This window comes from Rhinopithecus bieti, unplaced genomic scaffold (genome assembly GCF_001698545.2).
Source record: "Rhinopithecus bieti isolate Rb0 unplaced genomic scaffold, ASM169854v2 scaffold_10706, whole genome shotgun sequence".
Classification (NCBI taxonomy): Eukaryota; Metazoa; Chordata; class Mammalia; order Primates; family Cercopithecidae; genus Rhinopithecus; species Rhinopithecus bieti.
The window spans coordinates 2256167-2271983 of record NW_016806811.1 but is presented as its reverse complement, the minus strand read 5'-3'; the positions used below and the strand labels follow the sequence as shown (position 1 = coordinate 2271983).

Here is a 15817-nt window from a genome sequence, read left to right as displayed (position 1 = left end):
AAAGATAACATTATTATGAATTTCAAGAGGATGATCACAGAGCACTAAACATCAAGTGCAGGGCTCTTTGGAGGGAGGGATTGTGTTTGTCTGTCTGTGCTGGTTACAGGCCCATGAAGCTGGTCCTGCCAGGGCCCCAGTTCTTAGTGCCAATTGAATAGACCATATACAGACATTCCTCAAAAGTAGAATTAATTAGAGGGTCAAGAGCATGCAAACAAGGCAACGCCTAATGCTTTGAGTGTATTTTCTATCTTCTTTCATGAGAAATGAATATTTGTTTGAATATTATTTTACATATTACTTCCCACTAACTTCATTTATATATTCAGACATACCTTTACTCCTGATCATCTCCTTGCTACCATTTTCATTGTTTCAATGATCTTTGTGATTTCGAGTGGGCATCTTGAATGTCAGGGGCATATTACCCTGACAAGTTTGATAGCAAGCAGTGTCTCTTTTTCTAAGTTTCTTAAATGAATGGATTATCGCAGTAATAATGAAGTTACACCAAAGTGTCTCAAATTCTTATTTTTGGATGAGGATTTCAAATTACTCTGGGTAGATCATGCACCTTTAAATGATTTCGTGAATGGTCCAAACTTGATGGAATCGTACATATGGATTAATTTTGTTGCTTCTCTGTTACATTCATTGTGCTATGGAAAACCTTTTCTTGCCTTATACATTCAGATCAAATCCCTTGCTTTCAGGTAGTGAACATCTGTTCCAGAGTATTCTTTTTTAAAAATTAAAACTGACAGCTCTTCTTTCCAGCACGTGTCAGGCCTCAGCCTGAAAGACTTGGAATGGGAAGGGGCATGGTCTCCTCCTGCAATACCTCTTCCTCCTCTTTCTTCTGAGTTTTCACTCTTCTGTCTACTTTGATGGGAAAAAGAGATAGAAGAGAAGGAAAAGGTCTTTGACTTGCCAGGAGCCTTTGTGGTCCTCTTCCAGGTTACCCTGGACAATTGTTACCAGGATCTTCTGGGTAGAGGGTCAGAGGTTGACTCATAGAAAGCACTGATGAGTTTGAGGAGCCCTATAGGGAACTGCATCACTGCAGAGTCCCCTGACATGAGAGATTTCTCTCCAGTTGAACCAACCTCATCCATACCACCTGTAGCATGTGCTAATAGTTCACCCTAAGCATCTTGTCCCTGAAATTATTTTCTATGACAGGCAGCCCGCTTATGTGGCATGATAGCCAGACAGCTTTATCCCACCACCTTCTGCAGTGCTAGCTGACTTATGGGAAAAGCACTTATCCTTATTCCAAAAAATGATGGAAAGACCAACTACCCATAGCCGCCCATCAGCGTTGTCATGTCTAGCCAGTTCTCTTCTCCGTCTGCCAAAGGGGCACAGAGGACAGATTATCCTAGGTGCTGTATAGGGAGACATCCAATTAGGGAATGAGATGATATTCTTCCCTTGTACAGATTCTTCCAGTCTCAACAGGTGGGTCTCTTGCTGCTCCCCATCTCTCTACCATTGGACACTTTCTGTCTTGTGAATGCCAAGAGATAAGTGTGACTTTATATGTAGTGACAGCAATGCATTCATGATGCCATAATATGCAGGAAAATTAAGAGTGCAATTAAGTCACAGTGTCAGACAAACTCTTTCACTTCCTTTAAGAGGGGTAGAAGGCGGGAAGAATCAGCCTACATCAAAGTGAGTATAGGTGAAGTCCACTGCCACCAGGGATAAAGAAAGGTGTCAACAGTGGAGGGAAAGAGCAAACCTGGGATAGACACACACACAGAGAGCAAAAAAACATCTGCCACTTGGAAAGAGATGCACCCCACTGACATGGCTTTATGAAATAGCCTGGCAATAAGAAACAGCCAGGCAGAGCGGAGACCACACAGGACATGGAGGTGGAGGCAATACAGAGCAAGGCTCAGGGCCAGGCACTGCCTGAGTGGTGGACTTGCCATATCTGTACACATGTATAACCCCCTCGCTCACTGGGTGTCTTTTTCTTTTCAATCTTCAGGAAGAGGCAGCCAGAATTCTCGCCCACCAGCCAATGTCCGTCGGCACATGTGCAGCTTTGAAAACCCCCACACTGCAGTGAATGTGTAAGAGAAGCTGCATGGAAAATCTAGTGTTTTGCCCCTTGCTTTCTCTCTCCTGGGTTTTTCCACTTTCTAACATGGAAACAGATGTGGTGCATGCCATCAGAATGAAGAATTCATTTACGTGCCATGGTTTGCACGACTGCCTTAAATTTATCGTCCATCGTTCTTAAAAGGACACTGTCAAGTTATTCATTTAGTCTTTTTGCTGTTTTATGTTTTGATGCACTATTTTTTTTTTTTTTTCTGATTCTGAAGATTCACTTTTGTTTGTGACTCCCACTCACAAGCTCGAAAGTGAATTTTTCCCCTTCAGAAATTTGTCAGCTTCTCCTTGGCAAACAGAGCTCTTTCTTTTCTTTTCTTTTTTTGCCTTTTTGTGGTTGCACAAATGTTTGAAATGATGCTGTCTGCACTAAAGTAAAAGTCATAGCTTGAATTTATGGAAGAGTTCTATCATGTCAGTTTGCAGGGGTGGGTGCCAACATGAGCCTCTGCTGGGTGCCTCCCACGCCCTGGGGAGCACAAAACAAAAGTTTTGTGTGTCCCACAAAAAGTATACTTTACATAAAGGAAAAGTAGTCATTTTCCTAACATTATGAGTGATTTTATCAGATTTCCTCGTCTGATAAAACAATGCATGTTTGGTCCCATTTTGACCTTTAGATCTTGACAGTGTCTTTTTAAGTTAACAGAAGAACATAGACCATGTTCAGTTCGTTGTGCACGGAGTCTGTGGTCATTTTCAGCTGTTCCTTTACAGCCCTTCAAACTCCTGGGAGAGTCAAAGGTACACATTCCTGCAGCAGGAGGGAGTCCACTGATGAGGTGCCTGTGGCTTGAATAGCTCTTCAGATGAGAAGAGCCTGATTTGTTCAAATGTCTGCTACTGAACCTGGCCATGGAGACTGGTGAATAGGGCCATAACATCTCTTCCCTTCACTCAGTGGAGTGCACTGGGAAGTCTGTTGTCTGCCTTTCTGCTTTTCCTTATACAAGCCCAAATAGAAAGAGTGTGGTCTCCACCAAATCATATTGATTCTTAGAGGAATAAATGCGGTAGTCCTGCTGGTGTTCCAGGTAGTAACTGAGAGGCATCTGTACATCTAGGCCAGAGCCACTCTACTGTGGCTGGATGAATTCTCTGTAATTCTCCCAAGCTCAGAAGGCACTGAATGTTTCTTGCATCATGGGGTGAGTCTAACCAAGGACACAGCAAGGAGATTCTAATTGTGAGAGCTGCTGGCTGCCTGTCAAAAAGGATTGATGGGAATGGGTAGATGTGCTTGTCTTATCATGACAGCAGGGCCAGAGAGAGAGGAGAGTTGACTGACATTTTGTGACTAAAAGCAAAAGTAAAAGCTGAATGTGGCACCTCCCTGGTGGGTGACAGAAAATAAAGTAACAATCAGCAAAGCTAACAGACTGGCCATTAAGAACTTTCAGAATAGGATCTATTCAAACTTTCCTTCTTCAGACCATAAAGGATTAGGAAGAGATAAGTAGGTTTAAATCAGTGCACCATAGACTAAACTAAGACTGGATATTTTTAGCCATGGTTGTTCCTGTTAAATTTTTTTTTTTTTAAAGATATGTTCTCCTGTGACCTTCAGTTCCCACTGTTTTTGTGAATAGGCAAGGCAAAGAGATTAGTGATGATGGAAATAAAGCTGCCTACTGGACCATTATGATCTGTCTAGATCTATCCTACTCCTGAGAAATAATCCCAACAGAGCAATGCAGCTGTAATTTTTATTGCAATTAGAAAATCGGCAAATTTTCCAGTTGCAGGAAATATGGCAGTTGCATTTCTTTGTTGGGAAATTGGCAAATTGGAAAATTTATCAGTTTTCCCATTTCCCAGGGTAAATTGTGAGAACTCCAGGTAGAGGCGAGGAGCATCAAAATCTCTTACTATTAAGAGATTGTTTCTGGTAGCATAAAGCATAGAAGAAATAATAATGTTTTGGTCTGAAGTTCCTTTAAAGGGAGCATAATTTACATTCATCTATAATTCCTGAAGAAATATAATCATATTTTTTATACCTCTGCTAAAGCAATGCCATGGTACCAACATGTTGTCTTAAACAGACTTTGGTACAAGAATTTCTTAGATCAGCCATTAATCATGATTACATTGGACCAAAGACCATTCAAAATATACTTGGAAAAATTTTAATATCCATCAGAATTCTATTCTTTAATATGAAATAAATTGAGCAATTTTCTTGGGAGAGTGGAGCCTCTACCCAGACAAAGTTTATGGTGCCTTCCATACTTTACTGAATTTGATTAGGTAATTTTATCTCTGAATGTCTTTTTCTTTATTGATCAAATGAAGAAAGCACAGGTCTTAATAAAGGCAAACTGATTTTCTTTCTATTGTATTTTATCTGGTGTCATATAACTTGAGGATGTAGGATGTAATTGATCTAAACATCCTAAAAGAAGAACTGCATATTTAGACTTTGTGATATTCTCTAATTTCAGCAAGCCAATGGCTCTCTGACTAGCTTAAGATGAAGGTAGAATTAAAGGGGAAAAGGCTAAGCTTCACAATACTATTTAAGATGTAATATCAACAGAAACTACCAAGTTCTCATATAATTAGAAAGCACACTCAGAGATTCTCTACCTTACAGCCAGTGGGGAGTCAAAAAGATGAGAAATTGTAATTATGTTCAGATATGCCCCCAAGTTTGAGAATACATTCTAAATATGCAGACTTTTCTGGAAGGCTTACAAGAAGTGGAGCTGGAGTCAGTGGGAGTCCTTTGTATTGATGACAAACTTGGGGTTGCCTGGGAAAACAGAAGTCTGATTCAACTGGTGTCAAATAGTTCTTAGGCCTGAGAGTCTACAAGACCTACTTCTCAAGCTGCACTGGGGTACCAGAGGGCTGATGAATGTGAAGTTGAACTATTTGGACAGTTGTATTTCCAGCATTCCTTTGGGAAAGTTTTGGTGGGGTCAGAACCTCCCCTTCCTTGACAGGCCTCATATTCTAGCTGTAGCTGCAGGAGCCAGAGCAGAACTGCCCCGAAGCCTGTGCCTTTTGATATTTTTTCTTGATGAACCAATTCTCTCCTTGCTGGGACTCGATGGTGTTTTCTGTTTCCATTTTTACTTTCAGAGAAAACAAGGGCTACCCTCCTCAGGTTCCAAAGAATGAGCCTCTCTTTCTTATGCGAAGGTCTTGCATTATCTGTGGGCTTTCTGGATACTGTCCTTATATCTGTTGTGAAGCTATTAAGCCTAGAGGCAAAGACTTGATTTGGACATAAGAAAGACAGGTGTTGTGTAAGCTTCCCCTTCAGGCAGCTTGTGCAGGAGGCTTCCCTTCTGATGATCTCAAACACCCACCCACTGTTGTTCCCATTTTAAACCTCTCTGGATCAGAGAACAGTGTACTCTGCAGATGTAACTAGTACTTACTGAAACAAATAAAACAGACAGGTTCACTGAATGCCAAAGATACACTAATCTGTTTACACCACCCACTCTCAACTCTCAAGAGTGCTGTAAATATTGGGTTTTCTGTTTGGGGGATTGCGATAGTTATCTAATGAAAGAAAAACCAAAGCAAGATCCTGAACCTGTTGTTGCTGGAACTGCAGCCTCAGGCCTGCCCCAGATGTCCACACGGTAACTATACATTATTCTATACATTCTGTAGGCCTAACGGTGTTTTCCTCCAATTGAGCCACCTGAGATATTTACTCTTAATGCTGCTGCATTTGATCTTGTCTGTCTTTTGAAGTTTGAGCAAAAGGTTCGGGTGCTTTGTAACAATTATGTGGTGTTTTCTAAACCAGATTGCTTTTCCTGAGATTAGGAGGCCAAATAAAATTAAACAATAGAAGGAGGAAGCTGGTGGCATAAGCAGAAACAATTAAAGTTATCTGGGATTAAATAAATAGCATTTTGCAGGGTAATATTGTATTTTTATAATGTGTTTACTCTTTTTTGATATAAAGGGATTTGATTTTATATATTTTTCTGTTCTTAATATCACAGTAGTTGGTTCCCAGCCTTTTCAAATAACATACTCTCTTTTCTCACCAAAACAGTTCTTAAGCCTTCACCTGAATCTATTATTACTAAATGTACCTCTATTCATGGCCATCTGAATACGGAACAAAATAAAAGCTTCCCAGAATTTAGTTACACATGTATTGAATAGCACGCTTTATTATAACAGCATCCACATACATTTAAAAACAGCAGTGCGTTGTCTACAAATACATAATATTTATTCAGTCTAAAAACAATGCTTAATGCAGGTATAGATACATGGACCTTTCAGATTATCTATGGACCACAGGTAAGAAATGACTCATCCCAAAGGACCAAAGTTTATACTCAGTGCTGCAATGTCTGTGAGATGATACATTCCTTCTCCTATCTTTGGTTTTTAAAAAGCAATTTGTTTTGTCCTTGAAAAAAAGATTACGCTAATTTTGTTAGTCTGATAAATGCCCTGAGGTGTGAGATCTGTTTCCTAATTAAATAGTACTTTACAGCAAATCTAGAGCAAGACTGAGGGGAACGACAGTTACCAATTTTGAAGGCCATAGCGAAAATGTTCCATCTCAACAATAAAAATTGGATTTAATTAAAACAGAACTAAATTATGATTATATCTGTCTGCAACATGATTAATAATACTGTTAACTTATGGGTGCTTTTGATTTAAAAAGAGGCCAGCATAGAACCTATGGACAATGAGGAAAACAGCCCATGTGAATGAGTGGGATCACCTTAGGGCTTTACGGGAAACAAGCTATCTTTTTGCTATTATGTGTGGAAACTAAGGGACAGCTAAGCCTGCTGGTTGAATTAGAGGCAGACTAGTTCTCAAGGGACCTGTTTTTTTTGTTGTTGTTGTTTTTATTTTTATTATTATTATTTTTTTTTAACACACACACACACACAACTAAATAGATACAGGATAACATTTTGTTTAAGCATTTTTTTGGTAAACATTAAGAAGGCATTTCCTAACGCGTATTAAGAAGTAGGAAGGTGGGGAAGGAAACATTTTTTTCTTTTTTCTTTTTTTTTCTAATTTTTTTTTTATTATTATACTTTAAATTCTAGGGTACATGTGCACAACGCGCAGGTTTGTTACATATGTATACCTGTGCCATGTTGGTGTGCTGCACCCATCAGCTTGTCATTACCCATTAACTCATCATTTACATCAGGTATAACTCCCAGTGCAATCCCTCCCCCCTCCCCCCGCCCATGATAGGCCCCGGTGTGTGATGTTCCCCTTCCCGAGTCCAAGTGATCTCATTGTTCAGTTCTCCCCTATGAGTGAGAATATGCGGTGCTTGGTTTTCTGTTCTTGCGATAGTTTGCTGAGAATGATGGTTTCATTTTTTTCATTGCAATTTAAAATGATGCAAATCATTGAGTTGGATGTTGTATGTAGTAAGGCATTCTTAAGGAGGGCAAATAAGTTTTATATTTGCCTTTCTAGAAGAGGCATATTGAATGCATAAAGAGAAACAAAGTGTGTATAGTGGTAGATGAGGGGGTTGTTGAGAAATATTAAGTGAGGGATGAGCTTACCTAGAGTTTTAAGCTCAGAACAACAGCTGTGGATTCTGGCAGTGATTCTGGCTGGCTGGTTGACTACCTGTTCTTGCCAGGGACACCACTGGCCTGTTCTTTAGTTTGTTCACTTCAGAAAAGAGTCAGCTATTCCAACAACATAGTGTGGAAGTCAATGAGACAAATTTTTAAAACTTTACAAGTACTTATACAGTCTCAGATAAAGTGTAAAGCATATATTTGAAAGAAATATTAACTTTGATATAATAGAGATGACCTTTTTTTCCTAGAAAATTAAAAATGCAGTGTAGGTTATCAGATATATGGAGGAACTACCTATTTCCCAAATAATGAGGTCAACACTTTTAACTGTTTTATCTATTTTAAAGCCTTTATATCCAAAATTTTCTATAATCAATATCAGACTTTTACACTCATGTGTACTTATCTGTCTCACTTTACATTTCAAGATTATAAAATATGAAATGTCAAAACATTGCCTTCATCATAAATGGTGCTCACATATAATTTTTGAAGTATTCGTTCTTGTATTCTCAAGATGATTAAATAAGCCATTATTTAAACTACTAATCATTTCCTACATTTTTTCAAACAAAAACTAGAATATAGTCTATTTCACCTCCACTTCAAAAAAAAAGTTCATTTTCATATTCCTTTTAATGTCACACATGTGTTATTATTATGCTACTTTCTCTGTCATTTTACTGAGTACAGAGAAAAAGCAAACTTCTTAAAAAAAAAAAGAAACAATTATTTCCTGATTTAAGGATTACCACCGTTGTTATTAATAGAAGGCTATGGTAAGGTACCACCATATGCTAAAAGTTATACAGAAAAGAAGCTAAGTCCAGAAGTAAGATCAGAGTTATTACAATAGGACAGAATTTGGGGTGTATGCCACAGTACATCTCATTATTTTCTTATTCAGGGAGAAATTCCATATCCCTGGTTTTCTGTGGGTGCCAAGAAGATGAGAGTTGATACAGTTGGGAGACTGCTGGCACCCTAAGACTTTCTTCACCAAGGCTCAATGAGTAGATGTCTTTGTCTCAGTAACTGCTGCTTTGTCTCAATCATAATCTTGTTCCTAATGTTCCTAGTGTGAAAATCCCAAATTAGCTGCTGTGAATCAGGGCCTTTATGTGAATTGTGATCCACTGTATGTGTGAGAAATTATGCATTGAAATGTTTTTTAAAAAATCAAAAGCTACGAAGCTCATAAATTGACCATAAGTCCGAGTTTTTCTGTCATCTGCTTTTTTATGTTCCTTATAGGTACCCTGTGTGATCACGCCACCCTGGTCATGGGAAATACTTGCATATGAGAATGGGCAACTGAGAGGATCTATTTTATAATCCCACAACACAACGAGAGTAGCTTTGTATGTGGTTCTTAATTTGTCCCAAGGACAATAGCCATTATTTTGGTTATTCATATGTAACTAAGATTTTTTTTTTAAAAAGTTTTCCTCCATCAGTTGGGAGTTTTCAAAAGTGTGTGTGTGTGTGTGTGTGTGTGTGTGTGTGTGTGTGTGTGTCAGAGAGAAACAGAGAGGGAGAGGGAGAGAGCACAAGGGAGAAAAAGAGCTTTGTGAAATCTTAGACCTAAATGAAAATAGCTATTTCTACAACAAACTGGCTTTTCTCCTCAACAACTTTTCTCAGGGTCAATATTTCCTTCCTTGGCTCAGGATGGAATCACTGGCTGCAGCTCCAGTGGCATCCCGTGGTAACTACAGCTTTTGGTGTTCCTTTTGTAAGAAGAGGCATGGGGTGCTGGAGCAAAGTCCTACAGCAGAGACAGCAGTTAAATTACATTGAGCTAGATTTGCATATGTTTTTATGTATTTTATCCCGTGCGCATGATCTATCTGCAAATAAATCCATCTCTATTTTATTCATAGTTCTAATGGCAAGTCTGTGTCATGGTCTGAACCAGGTGGAGGACAGGTGTCCAAGGGACAGCACATGTGGCACCGCCTCTCTGTGCACGTGAAGACTAATGAGACGGCCTGCAACCAAACAGCCGTCATCAAGCCCCTCACTAAAAGTTACCAAGGCTCTGGCAAGAGCCTTACCTTTTCGGATACCAGCACCAAGACCCTTTACAACGTGGAGGAGGAGGAGGATGCCCAGCCGGTTCGCTTTAGCCCTCCTGGCAGCCCTTCCATGGTGGTGCACAGGCGCGTTCCAAGCGCGGCGACCACTCCGCCTCTGCCGCCCCACCTGACCTCAGAGGAGACTCCCCTCTTCCTGGCTGACCCAGCCCTCCCCAAGGGCTTGCCCCCTCCTCTCCAGCAGCAGCAGCAGCCCCCCCCTCCACAGCAGAAATCGCTAATGGACCAGTTCCAGGGAGTGGTCAGCAACTTCAGCACTGTGATCCCGGATTTTCACGCGGTGCTGGCAGGCCCCGGGGGTCCCGGGAACGGGCTGCGGTCCCTGTACCCGCCCCCGCCACCCCCGCAGCACCTGCAGATGCTGCCGCTGCAGCTGAGCACCTTCGAGGAGGAGCTGGTCTCCCCGCCCGCGGACGACGACGACGACAGCGAGAGGTTTAAGCTCCTCCAGGAGTACGTGTATGAGCACGAGCGGGAAGGGAACACGGAAGAAGACGAACTGGAAGAGGAGGAGGAGGACCTGCAGGCGGCCAGCAAACTGACCCCGGAGGATTCGCCTGCGCTGACGCCTCCGTCGCCTTTTCGCGACTCGGTGGCCTCGGGCAGCTCGGTGCCCAGCTCCCCCGTGTCCGAGTCGGTGCTCTGCACCCCTCCCAACGTGTCCTACGCCTCCGTCATTCTGCGGGACTACAAGCAAAGCTCTTCCACCCTGTAGAGGGGAAGGGTCGACATAGAAAAGCAAGACAAGCCAGAGAGCTCCTACACCTCCAGAGATGTGCGAACAGCTGTGGGGAGAAACCTGGGAGTGGGGGACCTTGCCGGGAGGAGAGGAGGAGACCGCTGCTGCTGCTGCCGCCTTAAGTAAGAAGAGAGGGAAGGACACCAAGCAAAAAATGCTCCAGGTCAGGATTCGGATTCTTGAATTACTCAAAGCCTTCTCTGGAAAGAAAGGGAATTCTGACAAAGCACAATTCCGTATGGTATATAACTTTTATCACAAATCAATAATAATGACATCACAAACATAATCTCCTCTTTTGCACAATTGTGCATAGATATGTATATGCCCCCACACACTGGGCCATGCTTGCTAAGGAACAGCCTACGTGGACATGCCAGTCGGATCATGAGTTCGCCTGATGGCATTCGGAGTGAGTTGGTGGAGCCGGACAGAGCAGGTGCGCGGAGGGGAAGGGCCCAGGCCAGACCCATCCCAAACGGATGATGGGATGATGGGACAGCAGCTCCTTGCTCAGAAACCCTTCTCTCCCCTGGGCTGACTAGACTCCTCATCTTCAGGAGACTCAGGAACGGAGCTGCACAGGGGTCTCTCTTCATCCACTGCAATCCATCCAGTGCCAGCTTTGAGACTGCACTTGAAGAAAGGTGCATGGATCCCCTGCTGCTCTGCGGATGTCCTTTATTTAGGAAAACAGGAATAAGAGCAAAATTATCACCAAAAAGTGCTTCATCAGACGTGCTACAGGAGGAAGGAGCTAGAAATGGGACAGTCCATCAGCATGGGACTTTGAAAAAAAAACCACATGATCAGCTTCTCATGTTCCATATTCACTTATTGGCGATTTGGGGAAAAGGCCAGAAGAAGAGATTATTTCGAGAGTGGCGGGAACCCTTTTGTGGATTAACTTGTGTTTGTGCCAAACGGGCTTTCCATTGACCTTCAATTAAAGAACAAACCATGTGGCAAAATTGTTACCCTTCCACTTACTGTAGCAAATAATACCTACCAGTTGAACTTCTAAGATGCGTATATGTACAATTTGGTGCCATTATTTCTCCTACGTATTACAGAAACAAATCCATCTTTGAATCTAATGATGTACTCATAGCAACTATTACTGGTTTAAATGACAAATAATTCTATCCTATTGTCACTGAAGTCCTTGTAACTAGCGAGTGAATGTGTTCCTGTGTCCTTGTATATGTGCGATCGTAAAATTTGTGCAAAGTAATGTCAAATTGACCTGTCAATGTCAACCTAGTAGTCAATCTAACTGCAATTAGAAATTGTCTTTTGAATATACTCTATATATTTTTTATGTTCCAATAATGTTTTATACATCATTGTCATCAATATCTACAGAAGCTCTTCGAAGGTTTGAATACTATAGCTCAGTGTTTTCATACGTGGCTTGGATAGACATTTTTCTTCTAAGATGGAACTTATTTTTCAGATATTTTCTGATGTGGAGACATGTTATTAATGAAGTGGTTTGAAAATTTGTTATATTAAAAGTGCACAAAAACTGAGAGTGAAAATAAATGGTACATTTTATAAGCTTGCACACATTATTAAAACATAAGATTGAACAAAGCATTTAGATTATTCCAAGCTATATTAGGTTTTTTTTTTTTAAGATTTTCCACAGCTATTTGAGCGTCTAACATACAGTAACATCTAACTCAGCTCATAATTTGTAAAATCTTTATCAATCACATTTTGCCTTCTTTTAATTTTTATGTTCATGGACTTTTATTCCTGTATCTTTGCTGTCATAACTTTTTGTTTCTGTTATTTGCTGTTGTGTAATATCCACTGACATGTAATCCACTTATTCCATCTTTACCATCCCTTTTTATCCCCAATAAAAGGATTTTTCTTGCTGTTTTGATTTCTTCTATTATTTGTGGAATGAATTCAACCCCCCTTAAATATCTTTGTTTATGCCTTACGTTCAGTCACATTTTAATATGCTTCCTTCATATTGAAGCTGCTGATTTCTCAGCCAAAAATCATCTTAGAATCTTTAAATATCCACTGCATCATTTGTTCAGAATTTAACATCCACTCCAATGTTGGAAGCTTGTATTTCTTATACTTCTACTGCCAAGTTTAGTCAGTTCCACACCAAGAATGAACTGCATTTCCTTTAAAAATGATTTTAAAACACCTTTATTATAAAGATCTCATGACCAAGATGTGGACTTCGGTTTCATGTTTTCATTGTAAGAAAGCAGACAGAGGAAAATCAATGGCTCCAGTGATTAATAGATGGGTTTTTAGTAATTGACAAATTCATGAGGGAAAGCATATGATCTCTATTAGTGAATCATGTTTATTTTTTACTCTTAATGCCACTAATATACATCTCTAATATCACAGGGCTTGTGCATTCAGATTTTTTAAAAATTAGAATAGATAAGGAAAACTTATATTCAAGTATAAGATGATATTAGGTTGGTCTAAGACATTTGGTGAACATGTTCATTCAACTGTGATCACTTTATTACTCTGAATGCCTATGATTATCATGATTACGGGGTCTCCTGAATAAATAGAGTATTAGTCCTTATGTCATCATTGTTCAAAATTGGAGACATACACATACATACCCTATACCAAGAGGGCCGAAACTCTTCACCTTAATGTATGTGCTGATACAAGTTGTTCAGCTTCTTGTAAATGTGTTTTCCTTTGGCTTGTTACTGCCTTTTGTCAAATAATCTAGATAACACTGTATAATAAATATTTTCTATTTATTAAATGTGTATGTTCTTTCTCTGTAGTCTGTGAGAGTTATAATAATAGAAATAGACCAGTAGAAGAAGCAATTCCAAGGTTTTGATTTGACTCAGAACATGTCCTCTGGGTGAAAGCTGGAGAATGCCACACAAGATCTACAGATCAAGTAGGTGAGAAGTACAATTTGACCATGAAGAAGTGGTACCTCATGTTATAGCAGTTTTAAATGAACTCCAAAATTAAAATTTGCAGTGCCCTTGGCAGATATTGTCATTCGTCTTTTTGATGAGGGTGTGAGGCTGAACAAACTCCTGGCATTCTAGTGGAGCTCTAGGGGCAAAGGCATCCAATGGTCCCAGCTTTGTTTTATTCACACCCTGCAAGGCTTTTCTTTCCATGGTTCACACTTTAGGGGGACCTTGTTTCCAATCTTACTGCTTCTCTTCCGTTCACCCTAAGTTCTACTCCTCTACATTTCAACAGACACTTCATTGGTTCCCAAACAAAGGAGTCTCTGTTATTCACATTTTCTGCTATGAGATTCCTGCAAAATAAGGCATTTCCCAAGTATCACTTGAAAAGAGAATGTGGTGGTACAAGGACCACACCATGAGATTCGTCATGCGTTTTGATGGCAGGAGCAAGCACCAACAGGAAGTCTAATGTTGAAGAACCACAAACAGGGGCTGTGACACCAGAGGTTTCTTCAATGTGCCTAAAAGATGGAATAATGAATTATGAAATGTTTGTGTCTCAAGAGGAAAAGTCATAGGAGAGAGAATGAGAAACAAAAATAGGAAAGAAAATGATAGAGAAGAAAAGAAAATGTTGAAGATCCGTAGTCCAAAGACATAGCCAAATGTCATGGTAGGTCACAAAGGACTCCATTTGGGAGAGTCCAGAAGCTTTCCTTAGACCATATGGAAGGCATTTGGAGAGGCAAGGATTAGGGTCCAGATGCCATAAATGATGTATGAGTAACTGCCCCATGATTTCTACAGAGAATGCCCTGTGAGGGAATCAAAGAGAAGGGAAGCAACACTTTTATAACCTGCTGTGTTCCAGCCACTGTGTGCTAGGTTCTTTGAATTCATTCTCATTTAATCTTTCCATTACTGCTGTCATATAGAAACTTTAGATAACTGAACTAATGCACCTCAAATTTCTCAGCTAGTAAGTAGCCCAGCAGGGCTTCCATCCTCATTTTCATCCAATATAGAGCCTGTTAATTCATGTTCCTCTCCAGAGCCCAGGGAAGAATGAAGGATGTGGTTCCTTTGTGCTTGGGATCAATTTTTCTTTCTGATTTCTGAGTTCAGGGCAAAGCACATATTCAATAAAGATTTGTTGAGAAAGTATTATATAAAATGAATGCTATAATACCATATAGTTTTCCCAGCTCAATTCCCTGAAGATTTATTCCAAGATCCTTATGGGGTCCAGAGCTCTATATTTCCACCTACTAATTCTAACTCTGCCAGCTGGAACAACACATGCTTTCATCATGAAAAGCAAGCTCTCCTTTCAGCATCAAAAAGAGCTGGCCCATGGACAGCAGGTCCCCCTTTCCTGCAGAGTCCATTGAGTCCAACCAGAGATCAGTGTTGGGTGTGGAAGACAGCGTCCTCTGCAGAAGAACTGCAGGTAAGACATAAACTACTGAAGTGGGACACCAGTTTAAGTGAGGGCAACATAAATCACCCATGGGAAAATCAGGGGCAGGTTTCCTTTCTTAAAGAAGTATCTGTCTTCAGACACAGGCAAACAAAACCAGTTATCAGGAGTTGGAGAAACGTGAGGGAGAGGAAGAGCTTAGGTAGGGACTTGAACTAATAACACCAGAAACATGAGGGAGAGGAAGAGCTTAGGTAGGGACTTGAACTAATAACACCAGAAACCTTGATTTTGGGCTTGATTTTCCCAGGGCAGCCTCAGAAGAAAGACTTATTAGTTAATAAACAAGAGAAATGAAACGTAAGAATGAAGATCACAAAAACTGAAAAGGAAAATAGTGTTAGAGGCTTAGAGTTGGAAGTAAACTTAAAAGTCATTTAAAACAAACTTTCACCCTGTTTAGGATTCCATTTTCCTGTGTTCTGTTCCTCTTCCTAGACAGCGAGAAGCCACCACTGATGGGTTGGACTGGGTACAGGGCCAACTACCTGCACTTGCTGTGCCAAAGGAGAAGGCAGAGAGCCTTAGACACTGGGAGAAGAAGTCCAAAACTACATTGTTAAACCATAATGCTGGTCAGAGAGCAGAACTCAGGCCCAAATCCAGAATGGAGGCATGACAGGAACCAGGGAATCTACAAGGAAAAGCATCAAGGCAGGCAACAGGGTGGTAGGCTATGAAATTCTGCAGATAAAATGCTGTGGGCCGGGCGCGGTGGCTCAAGCCTGTAATCCCAGCACTTTGGGAGGCCGAGATGGGCGGATCACGAGGTCAGGAGTTCTAGACCATCCTGGCGAACATGGTGAAACCCCGTCTCTATTAAAAATACAAAAAACTAGCCGGGCGAGGTGGCGGCGCCTGTAGTCCCAGCTACT

At 40.7% G+C, this 15817-nt stretch overlaps 1 protein-coding gene across 1 annotated transcript in view; it reads left to right on the top strand.

Annotated features, from left to right (window-relative positions):
* Window positions 1–13287, top strand: part of GRM1 (glutamate metabotropic receptor 1) — an 88562-nt gene extending 75275 nt beyond the window's left edge. The window contains exon 5 of the mRNA XM_017877615.1: window positions 9572–13287. Coding sequence (XP_017733104.1) covers window positions 9572–10499 — 928 coding nt within the window. The 3' untranslated portion in view covers window positions 10500–13287. The remainder of the gene's footprint in view (window positions 1–9571) is intronic.
* Window positions 13288–15817: the final 2530 nt, after the last annotated feature.